The sequence below is a fragment of the Archocentrus centrarchus genome, unplaced genomic scaffold (genome assembly GCF_007364275.1).
Source record: "Archocentrus centrarchus isolate MPI-CPG fArcCen1 unplaced genomic scaffold, fArcCen1 scaffold_24_ctg1, whole genome shotgun sequence".
Classification (NCBI taxonomy): domain Eukaryota; kingdom Metazoa; phylum Chordata; class Actinopteri; order Cichliformes; family Cichlidae; genus Archocentrus; species Archocentrus centrarchus.
The window spans coordinates 140314-158702 of record NW_022060254.1 but is presented as its reverse complement, the minus strand read 5'-3'; the positions used below and the strand labels follow the sequence as shown (position 1 = coordinate 158702).

The 18389-nt window shown below is 42.0% G+C and overlaps 1 protein-coding gene across 1 annotated transcript in view; it reads left to right on the top strand.

Moving 5' to 3' along the window:
- LOC115775610 (IgGFc-binding protein-like) overlaps nt 1–18389 on the top strand; it is a 65691-nt gene that overhangs the window by 34085 nt on the left and 13217 nt on the right. The window contains 24 exon segments of the mRNA XM_030723078.1: nt 1945–2086; nt 2327–2523; nt 2725–2863; nt 3122–3238; nt 3621–3745; nt 4730–4875; nt 5314–5457; nt 5587–5694; nt 7488–7657; nt 8662–8864; nt 10208–10352; nt 10983–11230; nt 13397–13574; nt 13948–14056; nt 14427–14521; nt 14796–14972; nt 15903–16111; nt 16198–16342; nt 16448–16545; nt 16673–16819; nt 16911–17075; nt 17230–17357; nt 17709–17980; nt 18066–18274. Of these exon segments, the coding sequence (XP_030578938.1) occupies nt 1945–2086; nt 2327–2523; nt 2725–2863; nt 3122–3238; nt 3621–3745; nt 4730–4875; nt 5314–5457; nt 5587–5694; nt 7488–7657; nt 8662–8864; nt 10208–10352; nt 10983–11230; nt 13397–13574; nt 13948–14056; nt 14427–14521; nt 14796–14972; nt 15903–16111; nt 16198–16342; nt 16448–16545; nt 16673–16819; nt 16911–17075; nt 17230–17357; nt 17709–17980; nt 18066–18274 (3816 nt within the window).

Genomic DNA, 18389 nt, shown 5'->3' with positions numbered 1-18389 from the left:
CCTCAGACTTAGAGGTGCTGATTCTCATGCCAGCCGCTTCACACTCGGCTGCGAACCGTTCCACTGCGAGCTGGAGGCCCCCCCCTGATGAAGCCAACAGAACCGCATCATCTGCAAAAAGCAGAGATGAGACTCTGAGGCCACCAAGGAAGAAGCCTTCCGCCACCTGGCTACGCCTAGAAATTCTGTCCATAAAAATTATGAACAGAATCGGTGACAAAGGGCAGCCCTGACGGAGTCCAACACCCACAGGAAACAAATCCGACTTATTACCGGCTATACGGACCAAGCTCTCACTGTGGTTGTACAGGGACTGAATGGCCCGCAACAATGGGCCAGACACCCCATACTCCCGCAGAACCTCCCAAAGAACACCCCGAGGAACACGGTCGAATGCCTTCTCCAAGTCCACAAAGCACATGTAGACTGGTTGGGCAAACTCCCACGCACACTCGAATATCCTTGAGAGGATAAAGAGCTGGTCCAGCGTTCCACGACCAGGACGAAAACCGCATTGTTCCTCCTGAATCCGAGGTTCGACTAACGGACGCACCCTCCTTTCCAGCACCCTGGCATAGACCTTACCGGGGAGGCTGAGGAGTGTGATCCCCCGAAAGTTGGAGCACACCCTCCGGTCTCCCTTCTTAAAGATGGGGACCACCACCCCGGTCTGCCAATCCAATGGCACTGCCCCAGATCTCCACGCGATGTTGCAGAGGCGTGTCAACCAAGACAGCCCTACAACATCCAGAGCCTTCAGGAACTCAGGGCGAATCTCGTCCACCCCAGGGGCTCTGCCACCAAGGAGTTGTTTAACTACCTCAGTGACCTCACCCCCAGTGATGGTCAAGTCATCCCCCTCATCCCCAGACTCTGCTTCCACTACAGAAGGCGTGTCAGTGGGATTCAGAAGGTCCTCGAAGTATTCCTTCCACCGTCCGACTATAGCCTCAGTTGAAGTCAGCAGCACCCCCCCCGCACTATAAACAGTGTGAGTGAAGCACTGCTTTCCCCTCCTGAGTCGCCTGACGGTTTGCCAGAATCGCTTCGATGCCGTCCGAAAGTCTTTTTCCATAGCCTCACCAAACTCCTCCCACACCCGAGTTTTTGCTTTGGCCACTACCCGAGCTGCATTCCGCTTGGCCTGTCGATACCTGTCAGCTGCCTCCGGAGTCCCACAGGCTAACCAAGCCCGATAGGACTCTTTCTTCAGCTTGATGGCTCCCTTCACCTCCGGTGACCACCATCTGGTTCGGGGGTTACCACCACGACAGGCACCAACCACCTTGCAGCCACAGCTCTGAGCAGCAGCCTCAACAATGGAGGTGCGGAACATGGTCCATTCGGACTCAATGTCCTCAGCCTCCCTCGGAATGCTGTCGAAGTTCTGCCGGAGGTGGGAGTTGAAGATCTCCCGGACTGGGGCTTCTGCCAGGCGTTCCCAGCGCACCCTCACAATACGTTTAGGTGTGCCAGGTCTGTCCAGCATCTTCCCCCGCCACCTGATCCAACTCACCACCAGGTGGTGATCAGTTGACAGCTCAGCTCCTCTCTTCACCCGAGTGTCCAGAACATACGGCCGCAGATCTGATGATACGATTACAAAATCGATCATCGACCTGCGACCTAGGGTGTCCTGGTGCCATGTGCACTTATGGACATCCTTGTGTTCGAACACGGTGTTTGTTATGGACAAACTGTGGTTTGCACAGAAGTCCAATAACAAAACACCATTCGGGTTCAGATCGGGCAGGCCGTTCCTCCCAATCACGCCCCTCAAGGTCTCACTGTTCTGTTGACACATCATAAGTTATTGTATGTATTGAGCTTGATTGTAGAAATATGGGTAACAGATATGAATGTGAAGCACATCTTTTGAATTTCTGCTTTTAGTTGGTGCATCGTAATATTAAGCATCATAACAAACTAATGTTTTGTTCTCAGAATTACTTCAAGGACTGTGTCTTTGACTTGTGTGAGCTGGATGGAGCCAAGCCCATTTTGTGTGAAGCCATTGAAGCCTATGTCAATGAATGCCAAGACCGTGGGGTCAGCATTGGACAATGGAGGAATGAAACTTTCTGCCGTGAGTGCTGGAAGGACAAATGATCTAATTTAGTCCTGTATTCATAAAACATCTTTAGCTAAAAACAATCTTGGCTGAGCAGTTGGGACAAAATCACACAAAAAGCTTTATGTCAGTTCAAAAATGATCTTTAAGTATTCTTGTGAAAAGCTGTCATTCCGAATCACTAGACTCTCTTAATATTTCCAGCACATACTTTTATTCCCTGTCACTAACTTCAGCCTTTTGTGGTCTCCTTAGCACTAAGCTGCCCCCCCAACAGCCACTACGAACCCTGTGCAGATCCTTGTCAGGAGACATGTTTTGGAAGACCCCCCTCCTGCGCTGGTCCGTGCTCTGAGGCCTGTGTGTGTGATCCCAGCTACGTCCTGAGTGCTGGCAAGTGCATCAAGGAGGACTCGTGTGGCTGCAAGCACTCGAACGGTCAATATTATGAGGTACAGTCTGATAGACCAGCAGTGCATGATTTATGTGTGTCAGGTCACTTTTACTTATGTGGGCAAATGCCACAAAATTCCAAAAGAAAACTGTCATGTGTTTATGAGCTCTCCAAAACAACACTTTCATGCATAAAATAATTACAAACAATCAAGTGTGTGCACTATGCTGAACTGTCACTTTTGTTGTGCATCTCTCAGCCTGGAGAGGAGTTTTTTGAGGAAGACTGCAAGCAAAAGTGTCGGTGTGATGCTGCCGGCATTACCTGTGAACCCTCGGAATGTCCCCCGATGCACGAATGTAAACTCCAGGATGGAGAGCTGGGCTGCTATCCCACTGGTATGTTTGTATTTTTAGATCCAAAATGAGTAAAGCTTTGCCTGTTACATTCTAATTGTTACATGCATTTCTTAGTAACACAAATCATAGAATCATCGAATCATAGATTCGTTGCTTTTCTTTAGGAAAGAAAAGTAACGAATCTGCTTTTCTGTCTACTCTGTCTACGCTTATTGAATAATTGTTTTACAGTGAGTTCAGCTGTGCTTTAGTCTTGTGATCCTGATGAATCCAGGCTCTTTGTTCCCTTTTTCTCAGGCTCCCAGGACTGTGTAGTCTCTGGGGATCCTCACTACAACACATTTGACAAGAAGTACTACAGTTTCATGGGAACTTGTACTTACACGCTGGCCAGAACCTGTAGGAATAGTACAGGTATGCACACATTTTTCATTGGTTTCTCTTTGTATTTTTTCTATTTTTGAAAGACTTGCCACACCAAACCCACAGATCAGTTGACATTTAAATGAGTTAAATGAGTATCATCCATTCATTACCATGATCAGTTCACTACAATTACAGGACAGGTTCAAACAACCATAGAACATTAGTCTGCTCCAGTCAACATTTGTACACTGAATCATCAGGAAGCATGACACATATTGTTTCATTCACACATTTGCTGAAAGAAGAAAACACTGAATGTCAATGGTGCTTTGTATGCTAATGTAAAGAACAGAATATGCTAATATCTGCCAATACTCACTTCTAATATAAACACACAATATTTCTGATTGCTGTGGTGTTCCCTGTGCAGGTCCTTGGTTCTCTGTGGAGGGAAAGAATGAGGAGAGAGGAGTTGCAGGAGTGTCATACCTGAGAAAACTATATGTGACAGTGAATGGAATCACTGTGATCCTGATGAAGGCCAGGAGAACACTGGTCAGTATATAAAATCAATTACTTCCATTATCTGTTATAGTTTCTGTGTTTCGGCAAAACGTGTGCCTATACACACGCCAGCTGTATCATCACCATGTATGTCTTAATCCGGTGTGAAATCCTACTGAAATGACAGAGCTGTGCAAAAGTCTTGATCTGTCCCTCATGTCTTCCAAGCCAGACTTTCTTGTAATTTTGAAAGTGGTCTTAAGCAATAGTTCTGCAGGCTTCCTGAGGGTCTTTCAACGTTTTTGAGGACACAAGCTGCTTTTTCACTCATTTTCAGTCCAGTTATTGAGCCTCACCATTTTCAGAGGAGTGTTTTTGTCTCTTTCTTTGTTAAGCTTCTTAACACTGATCTATGAAGCTTTGTTAAAAACATAAGAAGCCCTAACTCAAGGGATGAACTAGTGTTGTGTCTATGTATAACGGGCGAGTCCTTGAATTGAATTGAACAACTTAACAAAGAACTAATCTGAAATAATATCTTTAGGCAATTTGTTACTAACAGCCTGTCACAAAAGACATCTGTTCCCATTTCATTAGTTGAATTTATGAAAATGCCAAAGATAACACAGTTAATAAAACTACATATTTGTGCTGTGTTGAAGAATAAAGGTGGTCTTTCAAGCTTATTAAAACTGTATAAACAATGTTTGTGCCTTATACACTGTATTTCCACGTACATTTGCACATTTCAATTAATTGCTACACCTGTTTCCTGTTTTCCTGGCAAAATATAAAAAAAGAGGGGTGGCTCAAGACTTTGACGCAGTACTGTACATCTCAAAGTCTGTGCCTTGTTCTCCTGATCTTTTTATTTTGTCTCACTCTTGTGTCTTGACTTTTGCTTTTTTCAGTGACAGACTCAGAAATAGATCCACACTCTTCCTCCAGTTTTACTCACTAAGCTGTCCACAAATCAGAGGTTTACACCATCTGTTTAATGTCTTTCTATCATCTTTTTCTTCATCACTAAATCAGGTGAATGGACAACGGGTGGCTCTCCCCCACTCCCCCTCTCCTCTCATGTCTGTTAGTCTTGCTGGTCAGTTCATCACCCTTCAAACATCTTTTGGCGTGAAGGTGCGTTGGGATGGAAACCATTATGCCCAGATCTCAGTTCCCAGGTTGGTATAGAGGTTTGTTTGAACTGCATTGACATTTTAGGAAGCTCCTTGTTTACTTATATATTGGCAATGCTCTTTTTATTTGAAAAGTGGCATCACATGTGCATAAAATACAGCTGAGCCCTGTTTCCATCATTTTTTTTTGACTCCAAATGCAACTATGACATAATGATCTGAAAAGAATCTGACAGATAATTCGATCTGAACTGCTGAATGTCACGAGCTATTTTATGTCTGTTGTGAAAAGTTCTTGAAACAATAGCAACTGTCCATTTGTGCAAGTTGCAATTCAAAGATGGTGGAGTTATGCTACTTTTACCAAACAGTGATGATGCCCTGGCCTACTGCATCAGAGATTCTTGCATTCTCTTCAGTCTTTTCTAGAGTGACATTAAAGGGCTAAACAACACCTTGCAAATATTGTCTTTGTCCCTCCAGCTCCTACTTTGACCAGATGTGTGGCCTTTGCGGTGACTATGATGGGAACCCAGACAATGACTTTACTAAACCCGATGGCACCGTGGTAGGAAATGCCAATGATTTTGGGAACAGCTGGCAGACAGAAGAAGATGAAGATGACTTGTGAGCTCAAACACATGTATCTCTTTGTGTCTCTCATTTCCTATGGTTCCGTCTTTTGTTAACCTACTGTCGGAGTCTCTCTGACGTATTGAAGGGAATGCCACTGTGTTTTGTGTTTGTATTGATCAGCTGCACCCCAGGAACAAAGCCTGACCCGGACTGCGACCCCGACTTGGAGGCTGAAGTAGTAAAACCAGACAAATGTAGTAAAATTACAGACCCTGCTGGACCCTTCCGGTAAGAATCTAGAACTCATGTGCTTTGGGTTATTGATCTGCTTAAACTGTTGAGATTCCTGGGTTTTTACAACTTTTTAGGGCCTGAGCACAACCTGTGCGAAGGCCCTATTGTAATTGCTTTGGACATTCAAACAAATGAATTGCTTTTTTTTTAAGGGCCTAAACATGCTCAAAAACTCTTGAAATTTTGCACACGTCAGGTCTGGTGAAAATTTAAGTATTTTAATGGTTTCAGGCATGGCCCTTTCAAAATGGCTCTACAGCGCCACCTTTAGTTCAATTCCCTCTGCTGTGTTTCACGTACATGTATGAAATTTGGTACACATATGTAACATGTCCAGACGAACAATAAAGACCACACGGTCCAATGGCCTAAACCCAACAGGAAGTCCGCCATTTTGAATTAAATGGTTGATTTTAGCCATTTTCTGCCCTTATACTTTCTCTAATAACTCAGAGGTTTTGGATGTTATCAACTTCATATTTGTTTTGTCTTGTCTACACAGCAGGGGGAATCTAAATTTCAAAAATGGTGAGTTTTCACCAGAGGGCGTGGCCGTGACACCACAGTTAAGTTTGATCATTCGCCAGGAAAATTTGATTGCCGCTCGTTCAAACCTGCATTATCCAATCTGGATCAAACTTCCGCCTCTAGACAATTATTCCAATGTTCTCATTTTAATGAATTGGGAAGAGAGCCTCAGCATTCATCTGTGATTAAAAGAACATAAAATCTTTGAAATCACCAGTTGAAAGTCATCGAAAATGACTATGTTCCAAAATAGGGTCAAAAAAGGTTTGTTTTTCCTTAAAGGTGCATACAGAAGTGTATATATATATATATATATATATATATATATATATATATATATATATATATATATATTAGGGGTGGGACTTTAACGCGTTAATTTCGATTAATTAATTAAGGGGAAATTAACGCGTTAAAAATTTTAACGCATTTTAATCGCACTTTGCACCGTGGAACGTTTCTCAGTGCGCGAGTTCCCGGCATACAGATTATATCAACGTACAATGTCCAAATTAGGGGCCGCATCCTGCGAAGGACCCGGCCCACGTCTTTCGCAGCCCACGAACACCACAAAGGCCGGAAGTGAGCGGCTAGCCTTCATATCAGCTGCCGTCACCTCTGCGTAGCTCATGTCGCCTAGCAACCGTGAGTGCGAAGCACAGCTGTGTAAAAGCAGCTGTTAAACGGAGAACGAACTTTTTCTCCTTTTTGTGGTTTAATTTTAAGTCTGTAATTCAAAATAAGCTGTTAAAACAAGCATGATACATTTCAACATCAAGGAATACAGCTGAGAGAATGATTAATTTCCAACTATAACAAGTGAGACATTAATGTTGAATAAAACTATTCAGTTATGATGCTTAACTTTAATTTCAGGTGTTTGCTTATCACAGGAGCACTTCCACCCTTCGTTGGTCTGTGTAGTAGACTGGTGGGAAAATAAACAAAATTTTGAAGTTTAAGCTTATGTATATTGATTCATTCATCAACTAAACTTAAATTAATATTTCTCATGTCAAATATTGAAATGCGATTAAAATGCGATTAATTTCGATTAATTAATTACAAAGCTTGTAATTAATTCGATTAATTTTTTTAATCGAGTCCCACCCCTAATATATATATATATATATATATATATATATATATATATATATATATATATATATATATATATATATGCTTGATGGATAAATTCATGGACTGTGCATAGGGGCCTTATCCTCCCTAAACTGACTGAGGGTTTTTCTCTGTTTCAGGGAGTGTATCAATGTAGTTAATCCCACGCCATTCTTCCAAAGCTGTGTGTATGACATGTGTCAGTTCAATGGCCAGCAGCACGTGCTGTGTGACCAGCTCCAGGCCTACACTGACGCATGCCAGAGTGCTGGAGCCAACGTCTACCATTGGAGGACTCCTGACTTCTGCCGTAAGTTCTCACTAGTTTAATAAGATGAACCTTCTTTTTTGGAAGAGGATTATTTGTTGTCTTTTTTTCGGCATCAGGTATGCTTTGTGAACACCATAAACTGTATCTAAAAGATAGACATAGTCACTGTGACCTCACCTAGGCTTGCCAAAGCTTCATTCTTTGGAAATTGTCTTCATGTAACTAAAACATTTTACACCCTGCTCCACAAAATTGTAATTTACGTTTATAATCCTAAGTAAGTACCTAAGTAAGTAGGAGGAGAAGTTAGAATACCCAATAATGCAGTGCACACTCCTGATCCTGCTGCGTTAATGTGTGAACAATGCAGGAAATATTGTCTGTCCTTTTCCATTGAGTGCTTTTATGGTAAAATATTTTTTTTCCCTCTAAAACTGCCGAAAGCTTCCCCCCTTTTCTTAAAGTATATACAACCATACATTTTTAGGCAGAGAAAATTCCACCCCAAAAGTGACATGTAAAGTTTGGGAACTTGCACCATATGTGGTGGGCTGTATCATGATGTATAAAATAAGTTTCCTTGCACTTCCTTTGACAACAAATGTGTATGTTTTTGGCTAATTCTAATTCTCAGATGTCTGTGGCATCTTTAAGACTAGATATTTATAGTTTTAAAAACAATTGGTAAATGAAATGTTTTGGTTCTGTGGGATGATGACAGATGATAAATTAGAATTTGAAAATCTAAAGTGCTTTTAGAGAATAAGATGGAATAGACAATGGCTAAATTAGAAATGGGTGACTTCACCTTAAACCGGTATTACTGGAACAGAAGAAAGCCCAACATTCATGTCATCCTACCTACATCCTAATGTTTATCCTTTCATTTATGTCTTAATTCTAGTATCTTTTCCTCTCTATCCTGCCATTTGTTTGATTCATCCTAGTGCCCCTCCATAATCAATGAATCGCTCCTCTTGTACTTTGCCCTTTGTCTACTGTTGTTCCCTCTCACTATTTTATATCCCCGTTTGTCCAAACAGCCCTGGCCTGTCCTCCCAACAGCTCCTACTCCCTGTGCGTGAGTTCATGTCCTGAGACATGTCTTGGTGTGGTCGGACCACATGGCTGTGAGGACGTCTGTGTGGAGGGTTGCGAGTGTAACCCTGGCTTCATTCTCAGCGACGCCAAATGTGTGGCACTGAGAGACTGTGGCTGTGTGGACACTAGTGGAACCTATCATCCTGTAAGTGCAACCAGCTTCCAAGAAATGTTATTTTTCCAAAACCAAATTCTGTCTATCCTTTAAATGTGCTAATCTCATACTGACTTAAAGAAAGAAAGAAAGAAATTGCACTCCCCTTGGTCCTAGCATACCTGATAGGGGAGCATCAGCTATCCTCCAGTGCAAACCTCTTTGGTCTCTTTCGAAGTAGCTGTTTTTAAAATACCATCTTAATGAAAGCTGGTGATGTCCATTCAAATATAACTTTCCACCACTGATCCACTACAATGTCCATTAAAGTCTTAAAATTCCTCTCCTTCATGTATAATACCTAGCCATGTACAAGGCTTTACTTCACAGCTGGCTGACAAGGGGCAGCCTTGCTGAATGCCCTGTTCAACCTTGACCAACCGACTCAGACCTCCACTCACCTTTAACAGACATGTGGCACTATTGTACAACATTTTAACAATTTCAATGCCAAACTTTCTAAAACCAAAAACCAGATAACATTTTATACAAATATTCATGAGCCACGCTTTCAAAAGCTTTTTCCTGCTCCATGGATACTACTCCAAATCAGAGTACTCCCAGCTTGCTCAATTTCAAAACTTTTGTAAGAGAGAGATTGTCAAAGATTGATCGTCCAGGAACACAATGATGCTATAATAGAATCCAAATAGAGTTTCTGACAATTTGCTGGAATCATAGCAATCAGTTTATCGTCTTTTAATTACGGCCTTTGTCTTAATAATACAGCCTTAGTCAAAATAATTCAGCCTTATTCAAAATAATTCAGCCTTAGTCAAAATAATTCAGCCTTATTCAAAATAATTCAGCCTTATTCAAAATAATTCAGCCTTAGTCAAAATAATTCAGCCTTAGTCAAAATAATTCAGCCTTAGTCAAAATAATTCAGCCTTAGTCAAAATAATTCAGACTCATTAAAAATAATTCAGCCATAAAAAAATTCAGCCATATCAAAAATAATTCAGGCTTATTATAAATGGTACAGCCTAATTACACATAACTTAAATTTACTTAAAGGATAAAGCCCTGTAAATTACACGTAGTTACGGCCTAAGGGTGGACCGTAAAAGAAAGCGTTACCGTTGGTGCTGATTAGACCTATGGAGAATAAATGCTTTGAGATTATTTATAGAGTTCCATTAAAACAAAAACTTAAAAGGGAGTAGATCTTCTGGAAACTGGAAACTGTGTCAAGAAAACACCTGATTTTCTTTGTGCCTGTGGAACTTTAGACAAAGGCAATTCTTAAAAAAATATATTCATAATTGACTGTACATGAGAGCATTACATGACAGTATTTCTGATATTTTTTGCATTGTGTGTATGTTTGTTAGGTGGGTGATGACTGGTACTTGGAGGGTTGTGAACAAAAGTGTATGTGTCACAGTGGAGGTCTGATACAGTGTCATAACACCAGCTGTAAACCAACCACTGAGAGCTGCCAAATGCATGATGGAGAATATGAATGCCGCCCTCTGGGTATGTAAATCACACAACCTCACACACACCTGAAGGTTATCAATTATGTTAAACAATTCTGAGTGAAATATCCATCTTATACAAAGGCCCTGAAAACTTCCTTATGTGAGTGTGATAGAGAAAAAACTTCATAAATGGGTCAATGTCAGGTTGCAGTGTGAAGTGTTTAATGTGACTGATACCTTAAATGCACTAAATAAATGCAGTCAATTTATCTTTAGGAACCAGTATTCCAAATTTCTGGCATTTCTATTTATGTGATTAGTTTTAACTGAGTTTGGGAACATTACTGTACAGCACAAAAGTAAGACAAAAGTACTGCCAAATATCTAATATGGCAGCACGTTTAAGTGCAGATGTACATTTATGCACAAACTAAAGAAGATATTTTGCAGGTACTAATGGAACAAGATGGATAATTCACAGTTAGCTGTTAGACTAACAACTTCAGGAGACAAGCTACACACTTCTAACTTCTCAGTCATCATGTCCTGTCTCTGTGCCTCGCTGTTCACAGACTTGTCAGCAGAATAGTACAGAACGATGGACACAGTACATCTGCAACTTGACTTTGTTTTACTGCCTACAGATTTCTGTCTGTTAAATTAACTCCCTACATTTCTTTTTCAGGAAATGGTATCTGCTCAGTATCTGGTGATCCCCACTACACAACCTTTGATAAACAGACCCACCATTATATGGGTGCTTGCTCCTACACCCTGACCAAACCCTGCAATGTCTCTTCTGGCTTGCCGTATTTCACTGTGAACACCCAGAATGAGCACAGAGGAAGTAATAAGAAGGTTTCCTATGTGAGGGCTGTGGTGATCATTGTGAATGGTGTCACTGTAATCCTTGGCAAGGGACGCACGGTCCAGGTATTTTACTTGTGACACAGATGATTCTTACAGTCGCTGATAGAGTATACAGTATCTCTGTTTGCTATATTAATCTCTACCAAATTCAGCCAGTACTGAGTGAACAATTCTAAGGCCAGTACGACCAACCTGGGCTATAGGGATAAGAAACACCTGGGAGACTTTCCATAATCAGGCTTGAGATTTGGAGAAACTGCAGGAAAAATTTAACAATTCAGCAGATTCTCTACCAAATCTGATACAACAGAAGGAAAATACAATAATGCTACATCTATAGTCTTAGTCATGCAAGGCAGCCTCCTCATTGAATGTACCACAAACGGCAAACTCCCAAAAATGAGTTTTAATAATGAATTCAGTCCTAGAAAAGGTGGAAATCGTTCATAATCTTAATTTGCTACCTGCTGCATCTGTATACCACCAGGGTGGACTTGGTGGAAGAGTTTTCTGTATGTATGTGTGTGTGTGTGTGTGTGTGTGTGTGTGTGTGTGTGTGTGTGTGTGTGTATGTGTATGTATATATATATATATACATACACACACACACACTGCTCAAAAAAATAAAGGGAACAGTCAAATAACACATCCTAGATCTGAATGAATGAAATATTCTCATTGAATACTTTGTTCTGTACAAAGTTGAATGTGCTGACAACAAAATCACACAAAAATCATCAATGGAAATCAAATTTATTAACCAATGGAGGCCTGGATTTGGAGTCACACACAAAATTAAAGTGGAAAAGCACACTACAGGCTGATCCAACTTTGATGTAATGTCCTTAAAACAAGTCAAAATGAGGCTCAGTATTGTGTGTGGCCTCCACGTGCCTGTATGACCTCCCTACAACGCCTGGGTATGCTCTTGATGAGGTGCGGGTGGTCTCCTGAGGGATCTCCTCCCAGACCTGAACCAAAGCATCCGCCAACTCCTGGATAGTTTGTGGTGCAACATGATGTTGGTGGATGGAGCGGGACATGATGTCCCAGATGTGCTCAATCGGATTCAGGTCTGGGAAACAGGCGGGCCAGTCCATAGCTTCAATGCCTTCATCTTGCAGGAACTGCTGACACACTCCAGCCACATGAGGTCTAGCATTGTCCTGCATTAGGAGGAACCCAGGGCCAACCGCACCAGCATATGGTCTTACAGGGGGTCTGAGGATCTCATCTCGGTACCTAATGGCAGTCATGCTACATCTGGCGAGCACGTGGAGGGCTGTGCGGCCCTCCAAAGAAATGCCACCCCACACCATTACTGACCCACTGCCAAACCGGTCATGCTGAAGGATGTTGCAGGCAGCAGATCGCTCTCCACGGCATCTCCAGACTCTGTCACGTCTGTCACATGTGCTCAGTGTGAACCTGCTTTCATCTGTGAAGAGCACAGGGTGTCAGTGGCAAATTTGCCAATCCTGGTGTTCTCTGGCAAATGCCAAGTGTCCTGCACAGTGTCGGGCTGTGAGCACAACCCCCATCTGTGGACGTCGGGCCCTCATAGCATATGGAGTCGGTTTCTAACCGTTTGTGCAAACGCATGCACATTTGTGGCCTGCTGGAGGTCATTTTGCAGGGCTCTGGCAGTGCTCCTCCTGTTCCTCCTTGCCCAAAGCGGAGGTAGCAGTCATGCTGCTGGGTTGTTGCCCTCCTACGGCCTCCTCCACGTCTCCTGGTGTACTGGCCTGTCTCCTGGTAGTGCCTCCAGCCTCTGGACACTACGCTGACAGACACAGCAAACCTTCTTGCCACAGCTGCACTACGTGAGCCACTTGTGTGTGTTGTAGAGTCTGTCTCATGCTACCACAAGTGTGAAAGCACCACCAACATTCAAAAATGACCAAAACATCAGTCAGAAAGCATAGGTACTGAGAGGTGGTCTGTGGTCCCCACCTGCAGAACCACTCCTTTATTGAGTGTGTCTTGCTAATTGCCAATAATTTCCAACCTGTTGTCTGTTCCATTTGCACAACGGCATGTGAAATTGATTGTCAATCAGTGTTGCTTCCTAAGTGGACAGTTTGAATTCACAGAAGTTTGATTTACTTGGAGTTATACTGTGTTGTTTAAGTGTTCCCTTTATTTTTTTTTGAGCAGTGTATATAATAAGCTATGTTTTTCTGGCGATACTATTTCAAATATATTTGTCTAATCTCTGGCTGTTTTCAGGTCAATGGTACTGTAGTTGTTCCGCCTGTCACCTTCATCAGTGGAGTTGAAATCTACTTGAGTGGAAAGTTTGTTATCCTGGAGACATCCTTTGGTCTGAGGGTGCGTTTTGATGGTAACCACCATGCTGATGTCACTGTGCCAAACTCCTACAAAGGTCTACTTTGTGGCATGTGTGGTAAGAATCAGTGCAATTTATTAGTGGTTCCCCCTTCCCAGCAGTTGTTATTTATTATTTGCTCCAACCCTAATTATCAGGTGAATCAAAATGCTTTCTTTCAGACAGGACATTGACTGTAAGTGATTCTGTGTTGACACTAAACTGTTCAACTGCTATTCATCTTTTCAGTATCTTTTATGTTTTTTGTTTTGTTTTGTGTAGTTCCAGTTTATGTTTCATGCTTTTTTCAGCATGTTTCAGAGATTACAATCGCTGTATACTGCATGGGATGTTGGTCCTTCCAGTGAGGGGATCAGCTATCAGAATGGGGGAAATGAACAGATTCAACTGGAAATGTTACAGCTGCATCAACTGTCTGTTGTCCTGACAGGAAATTTCAATCAGAACCCCAAAGATGACAACTTGAAAGCAGACAATACACTAGCTGCTAACACCAATGAGCTGGGAGACAGTTGGCAGGTTGCTGACCCACGTCCTGAGTGAGTCACATGACAGAAAACAGAACAGTCTGTTATTAGAGACGTAACTTCATTGCTTGTCTTTGTCATATTCATTTCTTCATTACTATGGCAACAACAGTTGTCTCTGTCACTCCTACTTTATTGATTAGCTATTTTTGTTTTTTGATTGCCATTCAGCTATTTCTGCATTAATCTAGAAGCCAGAGCTCATTCGCTCACTAAGATTTCTACTGTGATCATATTCAAGTAAATATTGATGTCAAACTTCAAGTTCTTATCAGAACTTCTCCTGCACTTGTCACTTGCAAATGTCGCACTTGGAATCACCACACACAAACATGTGAAATGGCTTTACTCCATTCTAATCAATTCTCCCACCTCCTCTCAGCTGCACTGATGGTACAGAAGATGAAGCCTGTGATAAAGAGGTGGAGGAGGATGCCAAGAAGCCCACCAGCTGTGGCATGATCACTGATCCCAATGGTATACATATGCACACGCATGCACGTACAACCACACACACAAAATGATGAATGTACATTGCTGATCTCAGCTAATTTACACTGTATGTGTACACAAAGTGCATTATGTTGAGATACCTGACCAGCCATTCTACTTTATATGCCCAATGTCATCATAACTAATAGTCTAATGTATCTAATGCTTGACAATATGTTGAAAATGATCCCTGAGTAAAATTTGTTTCTCTCACACTCACTTCGACTACATCTTGCTCTATCTTTGAATTTAATCTCAGGAATCTTTAAGTCCTGCCACTCCGTTGTACCCCCCGAGCCATACTTCACAAATTGTGTATTCGACATGTGTGCCACTGGAGGTCAGACCGTGGCTCTGTGCCAGGCCATAGAGAGCTATGCTGACATATGTGCTGCTGCAGGACTCCCCATCGAATGGAGAAACAATACCTTCTGTCGTGAGTTTTGTTTGTCTTTGTGTGTGTAAAGAAAACAAACACAGTATTTCATCTTATTGCTACCAAATTTATTACTTCAGTAACAATAATAGTATGTGGTGTTTTCCTGATGAACCTGTACCTTCATTGGGGTTTTAGGAATGGAGGGTTTTTTGTGTGTGACTGAACTGTTCCCAGAGTAAAATAATTACCTTTTTAGTTGTTCTGATGCTCATTAACTTGAGTTCACCTAAAAGTGTCATAATGTTAGTATTAGCTTTGAAAAGAATGGGGTGCTTTTGCCTTTCAATCCAGATTCACTTTGTGGAAGAATAAGTAACAAAATGATCCTTTTAAATGTAAAAATTGTAGTGTAATGTAGTAAAATGCTCACGAGCTGTTCAATACACCCAGGATATCTGCTACTTTCTCTTCTACTAGTAGTGAAGGATATGCTAGTTCATATCTACTGTGTATTAATACTGTGCATGCCAAAGGTTGCATAGACTTGATTTTAGAAAAGTACTGTAGCTAAGGAATAATACTGCATTATGAGAAAAAAAATGAAGGTTTTGGATCCACAAAAACAACAGATACAACAGATCTTTCAGACCCTCTGAGCTGACGCATTTCAAGGAAATTACCAACATTTTGGAAACTGTTTTCTGTTTGCTTGTTTTTTCAGTAGAAGAATCCTGGTGAAAATAGTGCAATCTAGATTATTTATTCCTACTGATCTCGCTTTCTCTGGGTTACATCTTTCACAATCACACCCATATAAGTCTGCTGGGAGCACCAAAACTGTTCAGCTCAAGGACCTACACTGGTTCAAAGAGAAATGATCAAATTTGACTATTTGGCTGGGATACAGCTGCACATATGTTATCAGTATTGCTATAATACAGTTCCTGAATATAAAAACAGGCTTCATTTTCAAATGTCTGTCTCCAGCTCTGAGGTGCCCCACAGGCAGTCATTATACCTCATGTGGACCTGCCTGCTCTCAGCCCAGCTGTCAGAACCCTGCAGGCCCTGGTGGCTCCTGCAATCTGCCCTGTGTGGAGGGTTGCATCTGTGACACTGGCCTGATCCTCAGTGGAGACAAATGTGTCCCACTCAGCGAGTGTGGATGTACTGATGATGATGGAATGTACAGGCTGGTGGGTGTGCTTTGGTAGACCTTCATTTTTGCAAGAAAATGTTTTTTATCTTATTGTGTTTTAAACTTGTTTATGTGCACATTTAGCTTGGAGACACTTGGTTCACAGATACTGACTGTTCAGAGCGCTGTATGTGTTTTGGCAATCACAACATCACCTGCGAGCCTTGGCAATGCAGCCCTGCACAAGAGTGTAAAGTGGTGGAAGGAGTACTAGGCTGTCACTCTAGAGGTAAACTGAACCAAGGCCTGGATAATCAAAGAGTCACTTCAACTGAAGCTGTGTCAACATTATGTATATTTTTGATCTTTTACTGAGTTTCATATCCTATATCAGGCAACGGAGTGTGTCATGTAGCTGGAGATCCACACTACTACACTTTTGATGGTGTAATGCATACATTCATGGGAACCTGCACATATACTCTGGTGGAGGTATGGAATGAGTTTAACTGCATCCTACATTACTTCATATAAAACTGATGGATTTTCCTGTGGTGCAGCTTTGACTTTTGAAAAGGATTCTGAAATTTAAAAAAAAAATCTTTTTTTTTTTTTAAAGGTGTGTAATGCCACCCAGGTCACTCCCTTCAAAATAGTGGCTAAGAATGAGGAACGTGGCCAACCGGAAGCATCCTATGTTCGCTCTGTGAAAGTCTACCTGTCATCTGACACTGTTGTTGAGCTGCAGAAGAGCCGCAGAGTTTTGGTATGCAACATAATTTATGATTTACGGATATTCAATTACATCTGCTTAAAAGAGGCAATAAAATACTCTTTTGTTACTTTTCTGTGCTTAGTTGAATGAACGGCGGGTGCGGACCCCAGTTTCCATTGACTTGTTTGGAGCCAAAGTGATAACCAGTGGATCCTACAGTCTGCTGGACACAAACTTTGGTCTCCAGGTGAAATTTGATGGAGTGCATCACCTAGAGATCACAGTTCCTGGAGAATACTATGACAAGGTCGGTCAAGTCAGATAAGAACTTAAAAGGTTACAAATTTTGTATGATCATAATGGTAGTTGTAGTTGCTTGTGCCATATTGCATGCAACCTTGTGGAGGTTCTTCAGCACATGAAACACTGCAATAACCTTGTTCCACTGACCTCTTCTTCAGGTGTGTGGCATGTGTGGGAACTACAACCAAAACCCATCTGATGATAATCTGATGCCCAACAAGAAACCCGCTAAGGATGTCATTGAACTGGGCAACAGCTGGAAATCCGATGGAGACAGTGATGCCGGGTCAGTGGCTAACAATTAAATGTGACTCCATAGTAGTGGTTTACACATTCACCTAACAAGGGAAAGATTCCTGGTTAAATCCCAGGAATGTATACACACAAATACCCAGTTTTGAAAAACTGTTTATTTGATTAAATCATAAGAGTTGTCGTATCGTTGAACTCTAGATACCTCCTGAACAATATTTTTTAACCCTTCAATGTTAATTAACATTTACAAAATATATTGGTTACCATTATTAATCAAATACATGCTGTTCACATTGGGTAAACTACATAATCTGGAACTAATTAAGCAGTTCAGTCACACAGACTGCAACAGTCTGATTAAACCATCCAAACCTCTCTTCAGTTGTCAGCCAGACACTCGTCCGGACATCCACCCAAACTGTAACGCAGAAGAAGAGAAGCTGTTCGAGGCTCAGTGTGGTGAGGTCATTCTCTCCGATCGCTTCAAGCCCTGTCACTCTCTAGTGCCCCCTGAGGTTTTTCTGGGTAACTGCATCTATGACATGTGTGAGTATGATGGCATGCAGGCTACACTCTGTGACAATGTGGAGGCGTATGCTCAGGTCTGTCAGAGCGCCGGAGTCACCATCAGCTGGAGAAACAGCACCTTTTGCCGTAAGTTACAGTGAGGCTTCAATGAAGAAAAGATCCTAATGTGATACCTCTGATTTTCTTACCTAATTCTCTTCCCTCTCTGCAGCCCTGCCCTGCCCTCCTAACAGCCACTACTCAGACTGCACAGCCCCTTGCCCCCCCACATGCTCTGACCTTTTCCCTGTCTTCTGCCACCTTCCTCCAACTACCTGTGTCGAGGGCTGCCAGTGCAATGCTGGCTACGTCCTTAGTGACGGCAAATGTGTTTCTCTGGACCAGTGTGGCTGTCTGGACTCAAACAGAGAGTACCACGACGTGAGTGTTGCACTGCCCATACTGCCACAAGTTGATGTTTTTCAGTTATTCAGTAATAGAACATCCTGAAATCAAAAGCACATGAAGGTTTTAAGGACTGAGTAATCAGATGAGC